This window comes from Phaseolus vulgaris, chromosome 2 (assembly GCF_000499845.2).
Source record: "Phaseolus vulgaris cultivar G19833 chromosome 2, P. vulgaris v2.0, whole genome shotgun sequence".
In the NCBI taxonomy this organism is placed as follows: domain Eukaryota; kingdom Viridiplantae; phylum Streptophyta; class Magnoliopsida; order Fabales; family Fabaceae; genus Phaseolus; species Phaseolus vulgaris.
Window position 1 is genome coordinate 36,485,767 of NC_023758.2, and position 17,564 is coordinate 36,503,330.

At 32.6% G+C, this 17,564-nt stretch overlaps 1 protein-coding gene across 1 annotated transcript; it reads right to left on the reverse strand.

Moving 5' to 3' along the window:
• Positions 1–8,953: 8,953 nt before the first annotated feature.
• LOC137811771 (tetrahydroberberine oxidase-like) lies at positions 8,954–10,728 on the reverse strand. The gene has a single exon (XM_068613604.1). The coding sequence runs from the start codon at positions 10,708–10,710 to the stop codon at positions 9,088–9,090; it is 1,623 nt and encodes a 540-aa protein (XP_068469705.1). The 5' UTR covers positions 10,711–10,728; the 3' UTR covers positions 8,954–9,087.
• Positions 10,729–17,564: the final 6,836 nt, after the last annotated feature.

The window sequence follows — 17,564 nt, forward strand, 5'->3', positions numbered from 1 at the left end:
ATAAAATTCCTTTTTCATAAATTAAAATCATTTTCTATACAAGTTAAGTAAAAATTTAGAAAAACTGTATGATAATTTCTACAAATTAATTTATACATTAAATATTTTTAATTTATATACGCATGCAAGTTAATACATTTTTTACTTTTATATGTTTACTATGGTGGAAAAAAAACTTATGTTCGTATAGAAACACTAGTTCTTATATATCTACATAAATAAAATAAAAAATATCACATATATTATTAAATTTTTTTATTAAAAATATATTTATATTTAGAGGATATTTTTTTCAGTAAAATATAAATCTAATGGTTGATTTTTTACACTCATTATTTTAATAATCATATTAAAAAAATCACCAATTTTATGTATAGTTTATAATTGTATACAATTACTTTTTCTCTGTAACAGTCATTAATAATGATTATTTGTAATGTTATTTTTTAGTATTATTAAATTATAATTTTATTATATTTTCTTAATATTTATATAATATTAAACTCTTTTACATATTATTATATTAATATTATATTAATTTAAAAAAAATATAAATATAAATTTAGAATATAATTCAATTACTTCTTTTTAATAAAAATATGAATTTGAATTTAAAATCCAATTTAAATATTTGAATTTAGATTTATAAAATTCTAAATTATTTTTATAAAAAATATGAATTTGAATATAAAGTGTGAAATTTTGGATTAGATTTGGATTAAATTTTATAAAATACAATCCATGATCAGCTTATCATTGAGTTGAGGGTTGACAAGAAGCATGCTAAATGCATGCAGAAGTACGTATATTACAAAAGAAAAACAATCCCTATATACATAGAAGTGAAAAAAAAACATAAAACTTAAAGAAAATTAGAAAATCTGAAACAGGAAAACTGAAAGACATTATTACTTGAAGATCATTAAATAAAATTTAATTTAAAGATAAATAATAATTAATTATTATATTAAATAAAATTATTAATATCTAAATTAGTATAAATATTTTCTAAATTTGTATTTAATTTGTTATTAAATTTTTAACTATTAATAAAATCTTATAAATAATTAAATATTAATTTAAAAACTATTTATGAATTATAAAAATTAATTTAAATATTAATAATTTTTTAATATTTAAATTAATATCTAATTTAGTTAAGATATTTATTAGTTATTTTTTATTTTAAAATTAGTTTTTAGTTAATAATTTTTTAATATTACATAAAAACCTAATTAATAACAATAATTACTATCACGGTACTTGTTTTCGTTAGGTATAAATATCACATATATTTAAAACAAATAGAATTAAAAAGTTTTAAAATTATTGAGACGAAATTTGGAATAAGTTAATAATTTGATTTTTTTATTGTTGGTTAAGAAAAAATAAGAAGAAAATAAATTAGTATTAATTGAAACTATTACAAGCAATCTGATGTATAATTGGGGTTTTTTTTTTTTTTTTATCACCAATAAAAAATAAATAAATAGGGACCACTTCAAGGGTGGTCCAATCCTTATACAGAAAAACAAGACATCAAACACCTAAAAACGCGTCTACCAACCCAACACACCGGCACCCAAACCAACTCTAACCAGAATCAATGAAACAGCCTCATACAAGCCAAAGGATTTAGAACCCAACTAGAATAAGGGAAATAAACAGAATTAGATTTTGCAACAAACCAAGACCACACCTTTACTTGCATCGAAGCAAACACTTCAGACAGATCTATCACACCTCTATTGAAGATGATCGAGTTCCTATGTTTCCAAATTTCGCTCACTATACCAACCCAAATTGCACTTCAGACATCATTAACAGACTCAGAAGCCTGACTCATCCTGAACTGTGAAAAGTTTGTCAAAGGGTCCTTGTGGAACACGAACGATACACCAAGCCACTCGAAGCACAAACACCAAACACGCCAAACAAACCTGCAAACAAAAAACAAGTGACAAGACGACTCTTCCTCCTCCCCACACAGACAACACAAAGAATTTTCAACCACCACTCCACGCCTTGCCAAATTAACCCTAGAGGCAACCCTATTCTCCAACACCCTCCAAGCAGTGATCAAACCCGAAGGCAAGACTTTACACCTCCACAACTTACTGTACACCGAAGAAGACTGCCCACCTTGAACCCTCCTTAAGTGAACATATGCTGAGTTTACAACATAAGTTAGACACCCCCCAACCTTCCAAACCCAAACGTCCTCCTCTCCCACAAACGGCTTCACCTCTTGTAAATTCTGAACCAGCTGTTCCAACAAAGCCTTCTCCCAGTCGAAAAAAGATCTTCGCCAGTCTAACTGCCAGACCCAAACATCATTAAGCCAATGTCCAAGCTCAGCCACCTTTGCCTCTTTGGCCGAACTTAGAGAGTATAATCTCGGAAAAACTCCCTTCAAAGCACCACAACTCAACCAACTATCCTCCCAGAAAGAGATATCTTTACCGTCACCCACTTTCCACTTAAACCCATCTTCAAAACTTCTTCCCCAACCCTCTGAATCCCAAACCTGCTTCAAATCTTTCCACCATAGGAGCCCCTACTAACCTTACCACCCTCTCTTAAACTTCTCCACCCACCGTATTTAGAAACAAGAATCTCTTTCCACAACCCTCCTTTATCCGTTCCCAGTCTCCAAATCCACTTTCCTAACAATGTCAAGTAAAATTCCTAATCTCAACGATTCCAAGACCACCAACGTCTCGAGGCTCGCACACCTTGTTCCAAGAAGCCCAAGCAATTTTCCTTCCTTCGGAGCCCCATCCCCCAAGAAAATTCCTTTGTATACGAACTAACTTGTCCGCCACCACAGAGGGCATTTTAAACAAAGACATAAAGAAAAGCGGGATAGAGGAGAGAACAGACTTGATCAAACAAATCCTCCCTGCCATTGACAAGCACCTGCCTAGCACCACGCTTATGACACCCCACCTACCGGTAGTCCCAAGTACACAAAGGGAGTTGTCATCACATTACAATTAAGCATAACCGCGAACCGCTGGATCGAACTTTGATCCAACCCTATCCCGCCCAACCTGCTTTTTAAAAAATTCACCTTAAGCCCAGAAGCAAGTTCAAAACACAGCAAGATCGCCTTGATATTAAAGATACTTTTAGAATTAGCTTCGCAAAAGAATAAAGTATCATCAGCATATTGCAACATGTTTACCTTCACTCTATCTCTCCCAACTTCTAGACTATCAATCAAATTCTTCTCTTCTGCCATCCTAGAGACTCCAGCCAACCCTTTTGCAACTAAAAGAAAGAGAAACGGAGCTAGCGGATCGCCTTGGCATAGTCCCCTCCTAGGGATAAACTCCCTAGTTGGACTACTGTTAACAAGCACAGAAACTGAAGCGGATTCTAAGCAACACTTTATCCACCGGATCCATAAATCGCAGAAACCCAACCTTTTTAGCATATAATAAATAAAATCCCAACTTACCGAGTCGTACGCCTTCTCATAGTCGACTTTGAAGAACACACAACTCTTCCTTTTTCTTTTATATTCCTCCAGCACCTCATTAGCTACTAGTACATTGTCCAACAGACCCCTACCTTCAAAAAAAGCCGACTGTCTCATATCAACAACTTTACTAATTACCTTTTTCAAACGTAGAGACAACGCTTTTGAGATAATTTTATACAAACAACCAACTAACGAAATAGGTCTGAACTCACCGAGTTGCATAGGATTTTCTACTTTCGGGACAAGACAAAGGAAAGAGGCATTTGAGCCTCTAGGCCAATGACTTTTTTCCGCAAAATCCTTCACAGCTGACACCACATCCAACTTTATAAAATCCCAACAAAACTTTAAGAAACCAAAATTAAATCCATCAGGACCAGGACTTTTTGAACTTTCACAATTCCAAACCGCAACCCTTATTTCTTCCTCAGAGAAGTCACGAACCAACATCTCGTTATCAGCTTCCGAGATAGAATTGAACCTTACATTATCCAACCTAACCGCACAAGTTTCGTTCCTGGCAAACCTATCTTCAAAATAATCCCTGACCTTTTCCTTGATCACAACCTTATCCTCGCACCACCTTCCATCAACAAACAATCCATGGAGCTCGTTCCTTGTCCTTCTCCACTTTACTGACGAGTGAAAAAACTTTGTATTAAGATCCCCCTGTTTCAACCACTTTTGTCTTGCTTTTTGAAAGATGACTGCCTCTTGCTTAAACATAACTGTAGTAAGTTCAGCAAGGAGCAACCTTCTCTCCTCCCTTTTAGACTCTTCTAACCCCCTATCATCATCCAGTGTATCTAACTCATTAATCCTTTTTTGTAATTCTTCACTAGCAAAATTAACGTCCCCGAAAACTTCTTTGTTCCAAACTTTTAGGTCAGCTTTAAGCTTTTTCAATTTTTCTTTGAAGATATAAATCCCACTTCCTTGAACATCGTAGCTAGCCCACTTCAAACTCACAAAGTCTTTAAATCTACTGTCTTTTTGCCATACATCCAAACTCCTGAAGGGTCTTGGTCCCCAGTCAACAAACACATCCTTAAGGACAATTGCACAATGGTCAGAAATAGATCTGTTAAGGACAAACTGTTGGCAACGAGGCCAGGCTTCGAGCCATTCCTTTGATACAAGAACCCTGTCAATCCTACTCTTTACCAATCCATTGGGTTTATACCAAGTAAACTTCCTGCCTACCAACGGGATGTCAACCAACTCTGATTTTTCAATAAACTCGTTAAAACCTTTTATTTCTCTAGAATAATCTGACACCGATAACATACTCTTCCTCTCTTCTTGCCGTCTAATAGAGTTAAAGTCTCCAATAACGCACCAGGCCTTTGAACGTTGATTCAACCTGTAACTATTAATCTCTTCCCAAACCTCTTTCTTCTCCCGTAAGGAGCCCGTAAGGAGCCCGAGCAATATACATTTACTATTGTAACTTGTAACCCATTGCCAATCTTCCAAACAACTCTCAATAATAGAGAAGTTCCTTCCGATAGAGACATTAGACACGTTATCAATGTGTTGTTGATTGAGTTGAAATTTACGTGATAAAACTGATAGAGTAGTTTGTTCAACGTCTTTCTAGTGATGATGTTTTTTTTTCTCTTTTTTCTGGGCACATTTACACAATACAACAAGAAAAAAATCATCCCAACAATTTAAATAAACAATCTATCAACATCAATAAAACAACTTAGTTGACACATTTACAAAAAGGAAGTATATTCCAATGGAAATTCAGTTTCAAATGGCCCTCCATGCTAGACTGATGAAAGAGCAGTGCTAGATCGCCTGCATTCTTTCTTTTTCATGGTGCATTTCTGCACCTACCTTTTGTTAGATCAAACGAACACATCCTATTAACATCATTCCTTAGATTATCTCAAACGTTCACCAGTTTTATATAATTTTCACTCCTTGTCTTACTTCAGAGATCTTAAACATGTGATAAGATTTAGATACCAACCTAAATAGGTGCGAAAGTCTCATAACAAACTCAAAAACCAGAACAAGGAACTAACACCACCACCAACATAGCAGTATATGATGAAGCTTGCTATGCACCCAATATGTAAAAACTATATAGCGGAGTCACCTAACATATATCCAATACCAAATACTAACATCACCCCAAAACATTGTCTTAGCAGAGTTACCACCAGCAAGCTCAAATATTTAAAAGGAATATCCATTATGGTACACTGAAGGACCTTGGAGAAAGATTGTACCACATTTCTATCCACCCCTAAAGCACCAATTTTAATTTTGTGGAAATTCACCCTAGCCCAGACTCTACTTTGAAGCATCTTAGCAGACTCTACTTTGAAGCATCTAAGCAGTGATTTAATAGCCAAGATGTTTTGAAGGCAGGGTTCATGAAGAGTGTGTCATAACAAACTGTGGTAACTTCACTTCCACTTTGTTAACCCCAATTTTAAAACCTGTAAAAAGATTTTTTCTAGCTACTTGATTTACTAGCCTGATAAACCTTGTGTCACAAATTAGAAACAGGAAAGATGCAATTAGATCTCTTATCTAAGATCTCTAGAAAGTTTTGAATTTCTTGGTAGGGCTACCATTAACAAAAATAGAAATTGAAGAGGATTCTAAGCATGCTCTCATCCATTGTACCCATTGACTACAAAATCCATCTATACTCATCATATAGTATTAGAACTCTCAATTAACCGAATTATAAGTTTTGTCATAGTCAATTTTAATCACCATGCTCTCTTTCTTTTTCTTTTCAATTAGTCAAAAACCTCATTTGTCACGAGTATACTATCTAATAAACCTCTTTGGAATACCTTTTTGAGATATGAATGTAGATTGTGAATGATTAAGTTTTTCTAAGACTTTCTTGATTCTAATTGAGATGATTTTTTAAAGAAGTATGTAAGGTCCTTCGTGACCGCTTGAAGAAGTGTCTAGTGAAGGGTTTGGAGGAGTTTTACAACTTCATTTTTTTTAAGGAGAATGGGACGAGGCTTACTTAGGGAACTATTGTTGGGTATGAAGTGTATTGTTGACTAAGAAAAATTTAACCACTACAACAGTCAACTTCTTTAGTATTATTATGATTTTTTATTATACTTATTATTAATAACAATATTAATAATACTAATAATATTAATAATACTAATAATACTAATAATATTAATCATACTAATAATACTAATGATATTAATAATACTAATAATACTAATAATACTAATAATCTATACCTATATATAAAGGGGATTCCCCTCTTAACTACTCTTCATTTTTTTTTTTCATTTTATCCTTATATTAATATTTAATTTTATTATTGTATTATGTTCATTGTGTCATTTTTTATTTTTTCTACAATATTTGGTATACGTAGTGGAGACGGTTTTGAATTGAAAGAGAGGTGGAATAGTGGTTTTGAATTGAAAGAGATGTGGAAGAACAATTATGAATTGAAAGAAAGGTGGGGGAACAATTTGGTTTATTTTCAAAATCAGTTACATTTTATTAATATTAGTAATACTAATAATATTAATAACACTGATAATATTAATAATACTAATAATATTAATAATACTAATAATATTAATATTATTAATAATACTAATAATACTAATAATATTAATAATACTAATAATACTAATAATAATTTATAATACTAATAATACTAAAAATATTTTATAATACTAATAATATGAATATAATATTATTAATATTAATAAAATAAATATAATATTAATAATATGAATATAATAATAATATGAATATTAATAAAGATAATAATGATAAAGATTTATTTTTATTTTTATTTTTTGCATTACATACGGATAAATTCGTATGTAATTACATACGGATATTACATACAGATTTTTCCGTATGTAATTACATACGGATTCTGGATCCGTATGTAAAGCTTACCTACAACAATTTTACATACGGATTTTTGTCCGTATGTAAACCTGTTTTACATACGGATTTTGGGCCTTACATACGGATTTTGGCTGTATGTAATTCCAATTTTTCTTGTAGTGGTTTCGTGACTTCAAGTGAGAGATTGTTGGGTATGAAGTCAAGACCAATTGGGTTGGGTTGACAAGACACCATATACACAGTTGAAGCGCAGGTGAACATTGTTCCGTGACTTCAAGTGGGAGATTGTTGGGTATGAAGTCAGGATCAATTGAGTTGGGCTGAGTAGACACCATGTTTTAGTGAGTGGGCTTAATCATTGTGTCCCTTTATTATCTCTATTTAAAGAGATCATTGTACTTGTAATTGGTGTGCAACAATATATAATGTAAACCTAATAGTTGTCTGTGTGGATGTAGGTTGCAGTTGACGACCGAACCACGTTAAATCATGTGTTGTTTATTTTCTGCAGTTGATTCGTGATTGTGTGTGTTGTTTCCGCGTGCATTTTTCCATCAACTATAACTTTGGGCTGCAAGAATGAAGGTGAATTCTCCTTTGATGGATCAACGAGCTGAAGGATGGAAAACATAGGAAGATTTAACCTGTTGGTTGGGTTGGGAACATTTATTTTGTCTGGTTAGTAACTCTTGCAAATTTGGTAGGACATTGTTGCATCTTTGGTCAACAATTTAGCTTTTTTTGTTAGCCTGTGGATTTTTATGTAGCTGTTACAAGGTTGGGACACCCCTAAAGTGTCATTTTAATTTTAATTTATTCTTTGCTGATAAAAAAAAGAGATGTTTTTTAAAAATAATATTATAGGAGTAATTCACAATGATTTCCCTATAGTTTAGGTTAATTCGGTTAGTTGGTAAAATAAATAAAAAAAAGTTACATTACAAGAAAATCATGCAATAGAAACCAATTTTAGAAACAGAAAATAATTAGTGGTTATAGTAACTAAATTAGAGATAATTTTAGGGACTGAATAAATTTTTGGTTTCTAAATTAATTTATATTATTGTTAAATGATTTCTAAATTGGTATCTAATTAGTAACTAAGGTTTTTGCTACTAAATTTAGAATCTAAATAATTGGTAGTTAAAACTTTGATAGCTAATTAGATACCAATTTAGAAACTATTTCACAATAATATAAACTAATTTAGAAACCAAAAATTTTTTAGTTTCTAAAATGGTCTCTAATTTAGTTACTATTGCACCTAATTATTTTTGTCTCTAAAAATTGGTTTCTATTTGATGATTTTATTGTAGTGTTAGTTTAGATAGATTTTTTTTTCACAAATTTCTTAGAAAAATAATTAACAAAAATAATTTTTTTTATAAGTTAAACTTATTTTATGAGTAAATTAATTTATAAAAATTGTAAAATATACTTTTTTTCTAAATTTTTATCTTTAGGATATAAAAGCTTTGTAAAATTAAAATTAGTAAAAATCTTAAACTTAGTACTGTTTCAACTAAAATTAAATGGCGCATATATTTTTTTCTCAATTAAAAATGGTAAACAAAAGTTATTACAATAAGTGACTTTATTCCAAATATATTAAAAGGTAAACCTTTAATATTTAGTAGAGTCTTATTAGTTATTTTTTATAAATTTAAAACATAGATATACATCATTTATTTTATTTGAAATGTAGATACTAGATGGTTTACAACTAATTAATATTTTTCTTCCTTCTGCAGTGTAGGAATGCTTTGTTCGTTTCTGAAAAAGTTGTGAGGATCAACCTTGGTCTTCACTCTAGCCAGTCTCTTAAAGTTGTTATTGAAATATTTGAAACCCCAAATGCTGGCTTGAGTATAATTTGTGTAACCATTGTTATTATTTACTCCAACGTCAAGGTCTCTGTAATTTATATATGCAGCTCTAGGAGAACTTGAAACATAAGGTTCCATATATTTATAGAGTCTTCTAATCCAATCCATATGCCTTTGTGTTGCCTCGTTCCCTTCCTCTCCCCAAACAACAACATAGTGAATATGATTAATGTATCCAGATCGGTGTGAGAAAGGAATTTCAGATTCCGAAATATCTGACATTCTACCTCCATAAGGAGCGAATTGAAGTTGACCATATTCAATCTTATCGTCATATAACAAACGCCATAAGCCTCGTAATCCATCAATAGGAATGGGTTTTCTCACATAATCAGATTTTCCTTTGTATTTTCCTGAACGAATTTGAGTTCTGTTAAGCAAAACTTCAGGGGCTTCATTGCCGGTAGATCCAATCAACCCAGCATTCATGAAGACAACTGAGCCAATCCAACTCGTCTCATTACAGTCTTTTCTGACCAAACCCAACTCTGGGAAGCTCTTTCGCATCAATGGAATAAGCTCTTCTACACCTCCCAGAAACATGGATACAAAACTAGCTTGTATTGTTAGCTTTCCATGTTGACTTGAATTTACCCTTGCCATGTCCATCCTAATCATTATGCGCTCGTCCAATTTATTGGCCACAAGCTGCCACTTTTGAATGATCTCGGTTGCATTTTCTTCCAATGTCCTTTCAAGTCTGAACACTGTCACAGTTGATGGAACTGGAACTAGTTTTATCTTCCAAGCCACGATGACACCAAAGCTTGCTCCACCACCTCCTCTAATGGCCCAAAACAGATCCTCACCCATGGCTTTTCTGTCAAGAAGATTACCATTCACGTCTATTATGTGAGCATCTAAGATATTATCAGCGGCAAGACCGTACTTGCGCATCAAGAATCCATAACCACCTCCACTGAAGTGGCCACCAATGCCCACAGTGGCGCACACACCAGCTGGGAACCCTAGTGTTTTGCTTTTCTGGCTAATGCTGTAGTAAAGTTCACCAAGGGTTGCCCCAGATTGAACCCATGCAGTTTGGTTTTCTGCGTCAACTGTGATTTGTCGAAGGTTTAGGAGGTCAAGGATAACAAAGGGAACCCCGGCAACATAGGAGAGACCCTCGTAATCATGGCCTCCGCTTCGGGTTCGAATCTGTAGGCCATGGCGTTGGGAGCAGATTATGGTGGTTTGAATGTGGGAAATTTGCAGTGGTGTGACAATGACATGGGGTTTTAAGCTTGAGTTGGAGAACCTAAGATTTTGAATGGTAAGATCCAGGACAGAGGAGTATGAAGAGTTGGTTTGGGTGTAAACAACATTGGAGATGGAGTTGGTGTTATGAGAATAATTGTAAAGGCATTGAACAAACTTTTCATGAGTATCTGCTGAAGAAGGTGTAAATGAAAAGAAAAGAGAAATGGCAGTAACTACGGTAAAATAGGAGCTTAGGCACTTCATTTTTGTGGATGGTTTGTTGTTGGTATGAGAAAGAGTAATGGGAAGTCTCTAATTTATAGTAGTTTGGAGTTGAATTTTAACCAAATCATTCATAAAAAGTTTGCCTATATATCCAAAAATAAAATAAAATAAACGTACCACATGGGAGGAGACAATTCAAGTACGAGAAGTAAGTAGTATAAGACTATTCTACATATTATACGTGGTGGAGAAGCTTCACACGATGACATAATACGAAGAAGAAAAAGAAGTACTCGATGACAAAACTTGCATTTCATCCATATGCGCACGCAATGTGCAAGAGAATGTTGACTGCATCATTTTGAAAATCCTTCATAAAATGGAACAATTATTTTTTTTAAGATGTTTTTGTTATTGTCTTAAGCCTTCGATATTCAAAGAAATTTTATGCTCGTACTCCCATTTTCTGTCCTTTTTTAAATACAAAAAAAAATATTTTCATAATATTTGTCTTTATATATATAATAGTAATAACAATTGTCTTTCTTAGATATCTTATTATTATATTAAGATTATGAGATGGTTATATAAAAATAAAAAAAGTCAAAAATTCATTACTTTAATTATCTATAGAGGTGATGTGTTATTAAAAACTAAATTTTTGTATTTGTAAAAAAAAACGAGATGAAGAATAAAATAGTAAATGTAACGTTAAGTATCTCATGTTTTTAGATGTGTTTACTTATTGCACTATAATATTTTGATACCTCATAAATTTTTATATTCATTTTGCATCCACTATTTTATTCTTTATTTTTATTATAAATAAAAAAAATTATTTTTTAATGGCGATGTTATCCTAAAAGTGAATTAACAAAGGTTTCTCAACTACCATTTATCTTACTTTGACTTTACAGATGCATGGAAGGTACTGAAGTGTTTTTTTCCTTTTTTAATACTATTCTAAAAGAGACTACGATTTTTAATATATGATTTTGTTATTTAATATTTAATAAAGAAAAATTCAGCTAAAAAATATTTTTTAATAGATGACGGTATATATGTAGGATCGAGCTTTTTATACAAGTAGTTTCTTGTACGAGAAGGAATTAAAGAAGGATTTTTAACGCTTATTTTTATTTATTTGCAGTATTAATTCGAACTTTAATATTATATTGTTTTTCTGATAAGATCCTAGTAAATACTTAAACAACAGATGTTACATCAGTGAAATATTTTCTTATATGGGTTTTATAAATTAACGGCTATCATCAAATCATAATGATGGAAAATTTTATTAAGATAATTGTATCATACCTATATATATTACCTTGTTGATGTCAAATTTAATAAAAATAAATAAAATATGAAAATAATTAAATGGTTATTTATATATTTTAAAGGTTTCATATATTATAACATTTTTAATATATATGTAGATATATAAATGAGGTATTAAATATGTTTGTATCAATAAAAGAATTTATAAACATAACTTTCAATAGATATATTTAGAATAAACTATCACGTTAAAAATTATTGAATCATATAATAGTTTATGTGTGTTACATAGTAGCAGAATTCAAACTGTTTTAAAGAACAAAGTATAAGGTATGAGATTTCTTTTACGAACATCTATTTACAGTTATCACTATTTGACAGGATGTACTGTTTTGTTTGATTTGAAATGTATAAACTCAAATTCACAGTTGTTTTTTATAGAAGCAATTATATTTGCTTTCCATTATAGTTTAGATCTGTATTTTTGTATTTGTATAAGGAACCATCAGATCTAACTGAGATATGAGGGACGCAGTATTTTGAACAGTAAAAAAAAAAAATATTTTTTTTTGTATGTAATAGGATTGAAATATCTTTCAATAAAAATATTGTTGATAAAAAAATATATTTTGTAACAAACACATATAGAGTCTCATTTTACGTGTTTTAAACATGAGCTAAATAAAAGTGTTTTTTTTATCAGAAAAAAATTAATAGAATAAAATGAGATAAGATTTAAAGCACTAACACTAGAAGGCTTAAACTACGGAGGAATCCCAATCCAAGGAGCTTGTTCTGCGCATAAACCAGCATAAAAAACAGACCACTGTAATTAGCAGCTGCTGGAAAGACACAAGATAATAAGTCCCTCCCATCCCTTTACATCTTGACAGGGCCAGCTGCATCTTAAAGCATCATAAATTGGCAAAGATAAGACCCTAGCCTCTACCGCTAGATATATTCCCTGGCCACTTACTTCTTCCTTCTTACTTCATGTCATGATCTCTACTTTGATCCTGCAGAACTCTTGCTTACACCTTGGAAAGAAGCTACCTCGGCTGCCATCAAATTTATCTATAACAGCAGCACCAGCACTTCAGCGTGCATCACCCTGCATCCCTGCAATTTGATTGTGTTATACCTGGATAAATTACAAACAAACGTTAATTAACAGAATTCCGGCAGATGTTGCTTGCTGTCTTTAAGTTTGTTCCAGCACAAGCTTTCCTTCAAGACAATCCCAACATAGATTTCTTTGCCTTGACATCAACACCAGCAGTTATGACATCATTGGCAAAATATGACCCTTGAGTGTATCCTTCTTTTCTTTGGTAAGAGCAGCATCATGAGTTAAGCCAACATCCATGTAATCCAGCATCCCTTTCCCCTCCCAGCTTTGGCATCACAACAAATGTTCCTTCCAGGGTCCCATACATAAGAATATGCCCTCAATAAACCATCCAAATTCAGTCCAGCCAATAAAAGCTGCCAATCAACACCAGCACTGACAGCCAAGTCACTTTCCCATGTTGAGGTTGCCAATTCAGTTCCCCCGTCACACATTTTATCAGCACTCTCTGTAAGTGGAATGACACGCCATCCATATTGACCACAACTACAGACCATGCTTTCACAAAACCAGAGTCTTCCATCAGCAACTACGTAAGCTACCCATCAGCAAATAGAAGTGTCTTGTTAGATATATCTTGCGTTTTGTGTTTCTTATCGTAGAGAATGATTACTTTTATCTTGTTTGATAACAACCTTAGTTATTACATACAACTCATGCTTGGCTTAGGTATTTTGAGATGTTGCTTAATAATATTTCTAAGGGTCATCCTGATGCTTACTTGGGATGACTTTTTGTATGGAACAATGACTTTGGAGAAAATGATATGAGAAGGATCTTTCAATGCTGGGGAATTCATGAGGTATTAATTGCCAGGAAACTGAATCAGAAAGGGGAGAGGTTCGGATTCGTGAGGTTAGAGTACAAAATAAATGGTGCTGGAAAGGGTGGAAAGCACAACACAAGGAGACGATAAGGAAGGGCGCAAACAAGACTTATGTACAAGTTGTCAAATGAGGTAAACATATGAGTGAGGTAACACTACTATAAAAATGCTTTTAGATAGCAATTTTTAAAAGTCCCTAGACGACGATTTTAGAACCGTAACTTATGAACACGTCGTTTATAGTTTAGAATTATATACGAAAGCCAAGAAAGCCAAACAATCGTAGTCTATTACATTACTATAGATGATGATTATTAACAGAATTATTGTATATATTGTAAGTGAAATAAAAAATAGAAGACTCATACAAAGGTATAGACAAAGATTATTAACAAAATCGTTAGCTTATATCCTTCTATAAGTCTTCTATATTTTACTGCATGAAGCCATCATAAACTATAATTATAGCCAGAACCGTAATGCATTTTTTATATCAGCAATGAATGAATTTAATTAAAGAGACACTTTTGAGGTGTCTCAACCCTTATACAAGATCCTACATCAAACAAACAGAGCAAACTGATTACATGTTAATATCTATCAGCACAACAAGCATCCAAATTGATTCACATATAGCTTTGCTCATCCTGTTTTTTGCTCCATAGAATTTTCTGCAGACACCTTCTTTTCCATAGAGCTTTGCTCCACATATACATACCGGTAAACCGTAGTGCACGATGAGTTTGTTTATTAGTTCAATTTGTTTAATGCATTTCCTCCTCTTAGTTAACCTGTTCATTTTAAAAGTCCAACTAGATATACAATATATTCAGACAACCAGATTCACATTTATTTATACAATAAATATATATATATATATATTGATAAATCAATTAAAATGAGTATATCCACTAATATATATTCCTATCTATTTGGCTAATTTCCTATACATGAGAAATATGTAATATAAAAAAAACACTTAAGAACATATAAATTAAACCTATACTATTCATCATTTATCCTAGAGTTATAGAACCTAATGAAATATGTGGCCCAAACATTCTTCACATAGTTCATTGATTCTGAATTTAGTGGTTGAGCATCCATAAAATACTACAACACAAAATAAGTTAAAATTAGTGTTTAATGTACACATAATTTATTATAAACAATAATTTAAATATGATTACTTGTTTCCAACCTCTGTTAATGTTAACTCTTATAATGATAGCCACACTCATACCCCGTGTCTGTTTATTACACTATAATTCAATATTAATGAAAAGTTAATATTGAAATTTTGACAAACAAGGAAGACAAAAAGACAAAACATTAATTAATGAAAATTACAAACCTTTAGGTTCAAGCATGTGAGCTTCTAGGACATTGCACTTGGTTGACCTCTCACTGTGTAATATCCAATGTATGAGCTAATTAATAAAAACAAACTTATTAGGAGACGTTTAAGTAATATACACAAGTAAGTTGATAATATTATTACATGTCCACTAATTACTTGAAATATGTCGGTGACTTCTTATGCAATGAACATAATCACACAACAGTGTTATCAATTAATGATATAACAAGTAATTGTCAATGACGCTTGCGTCATTCTTGAAAACAATTAGTAAAACTTTAAAGGATAAAATACTATAATAATTAACGACTTAAACATTGTATTTACTCATATATATGTTTTCCTCTGTAACTAGAAACTTGGTGGTGTATGATTGCGTTTCAAGTTGCTTATTTTCCACTGAACTAATTAATTGGGGATCCATTAATCCTTAGATATCATATTTCTCCTAATTACTAAAAAGTCCATACAAATACCTACAAGTATAATTAGTTAAAACATAACAAATAATTTAATATATTAAATTAAATTTATCCTAGATATAGTGGAGTCTCTGCATCGATTCCATATCCATGCACTTCTGTAAAAGAATCAGCCTCCAACATCACGAATCATGTCCAATCCATCATCATCTACTGCATCATCCATGATGGACTAAACATATTTTTGAGATACAAACACACTTGGTGAATGTAATAATTCACCATGCTAAGTCCAAGTTGTATAAGATCGTAGAAAGCCATTATAAAAGGTGCTCCCTAATTTTGTTAACATCCAATTTTCTCTCGTTCAAACAATTAATGCACAAACACCTAAAGTTTACTACACCACTATTGTTGCCATTACGTTGCACAAATTGTATAAATTCTTCTACTCCTCTTTCATACCCATCACTTATGTGGGTTGAATTAATGTAGAAGATGAAGTAACAATCTATCATGTATAAGCTCTAATGACCATCTAGCATGACCAGTAGCATTGTTTCGTTGAACTTTCCACGAGCTCTAGAGACATCTAACTAGATATGTCTTTAGAGACTGTCTGGCATGTCCTACTATGAGACTGTCCAGTGGGTATATGCATCCCGGATGGTTTTAATTTTGGGTTCTTAATGTTCAGTTGGGAGTTCATTAAGGAGGACGTTATGTCGACAGTGAATGATTTTGCGACCAGAGGTGTCTGGCCTAGGGGGTCAAATGTGTCTTTCTTATGCCTGATTCCTAAAAATGACAATCCTCAACAGCTTAATGATTTTAGACCTATTTCTCTGGTTGGATGTATGTATAAAATTATGTCAAAAGCACTATCTCTAAGATTGAAAAGGGTGATTGACAAAGTTATTGATGTTAGGAAGTCTGCTTTCCTTGAAGGACAAAGTTTATTGGACGGTGTGCTTGTGGCCAATGATGCCCTTGAGGAAATGAAGAGAAAGAAGAGAAGTTGTGTTTTTTTAAAGGTTGATTACGAAAAGGCATATGACTTTATTGTTTGCGAGTTTATTTACTATATGTTGGGAGAGGTTGGGTTTTGTGATAGATGGATTAATTGGATTAAGTCTTGTTTAGAGTTTGCCTTAGTGTCGGTTCTAGTTAATGGGAGCCCCACTAAGGAATTTATTCCAAAAAAGGGGTTGCGACAAGGGGATCCGTTAACACCTTTTCTGTTTCTTATTGCGACTGAAGGCCCGACAGATGTGTCAAGGATGGCAGATGAGAAACAATTGATTGACAACTTGAAAATTGGAGATAAGAAAGTTAATGTTAATATGCAAATGATACTTTGTTTTTTGTGAAGCTAATGCTAAGAGTGTTTTCAACATTAAGGTGACATTAAAATGTTCGAATTGTGCTCAGGGCTTAAAGTGAACTTTATGAAGAGTAGAATTGGTGGGTTGGGGATTGATCAGACTACGTTGCAACGATTCGTGACTATTCTTGGTGTTGAGGTAATGACAACACCTTTTAAATACTTGGGGGTTGGTGGTTGAGGGTTATCACAAGAGGGGTGTTTTCTGGGGTGGGGTGATTGAGAGATTGGAGTCTAGGTTGAGAAGATGGAGAGGCAAAATCCTTTCTTTGGCTGAGAATTTACCTGATTAAGTCTGTGTTGTCGTTAATTCCACTTTTCTACCTTTCCCTTTATAAAGTGCCTACATTTGTACTAAAGGAGTTATAAAGAATTCATAGGCGTTTCCTTTTGGGGGTGGGGGTCGGAGGGGAGGAAAATTGCTTGGGCTGCGTGGAAGAAAGTCTGTGAGCCTCATGAGGCAGGTGGTCTTGGTATTATTGACTTGAAAG

Coding starts and splice junctions, on each gene's coding strand:
- LOC137811771 (XM_068613604.1), bottom strand. CDS start 10,710: ATGAAGTGCCTAAGCTCCTATTTTACCGTAGTTACTGCCATTTCTCTT.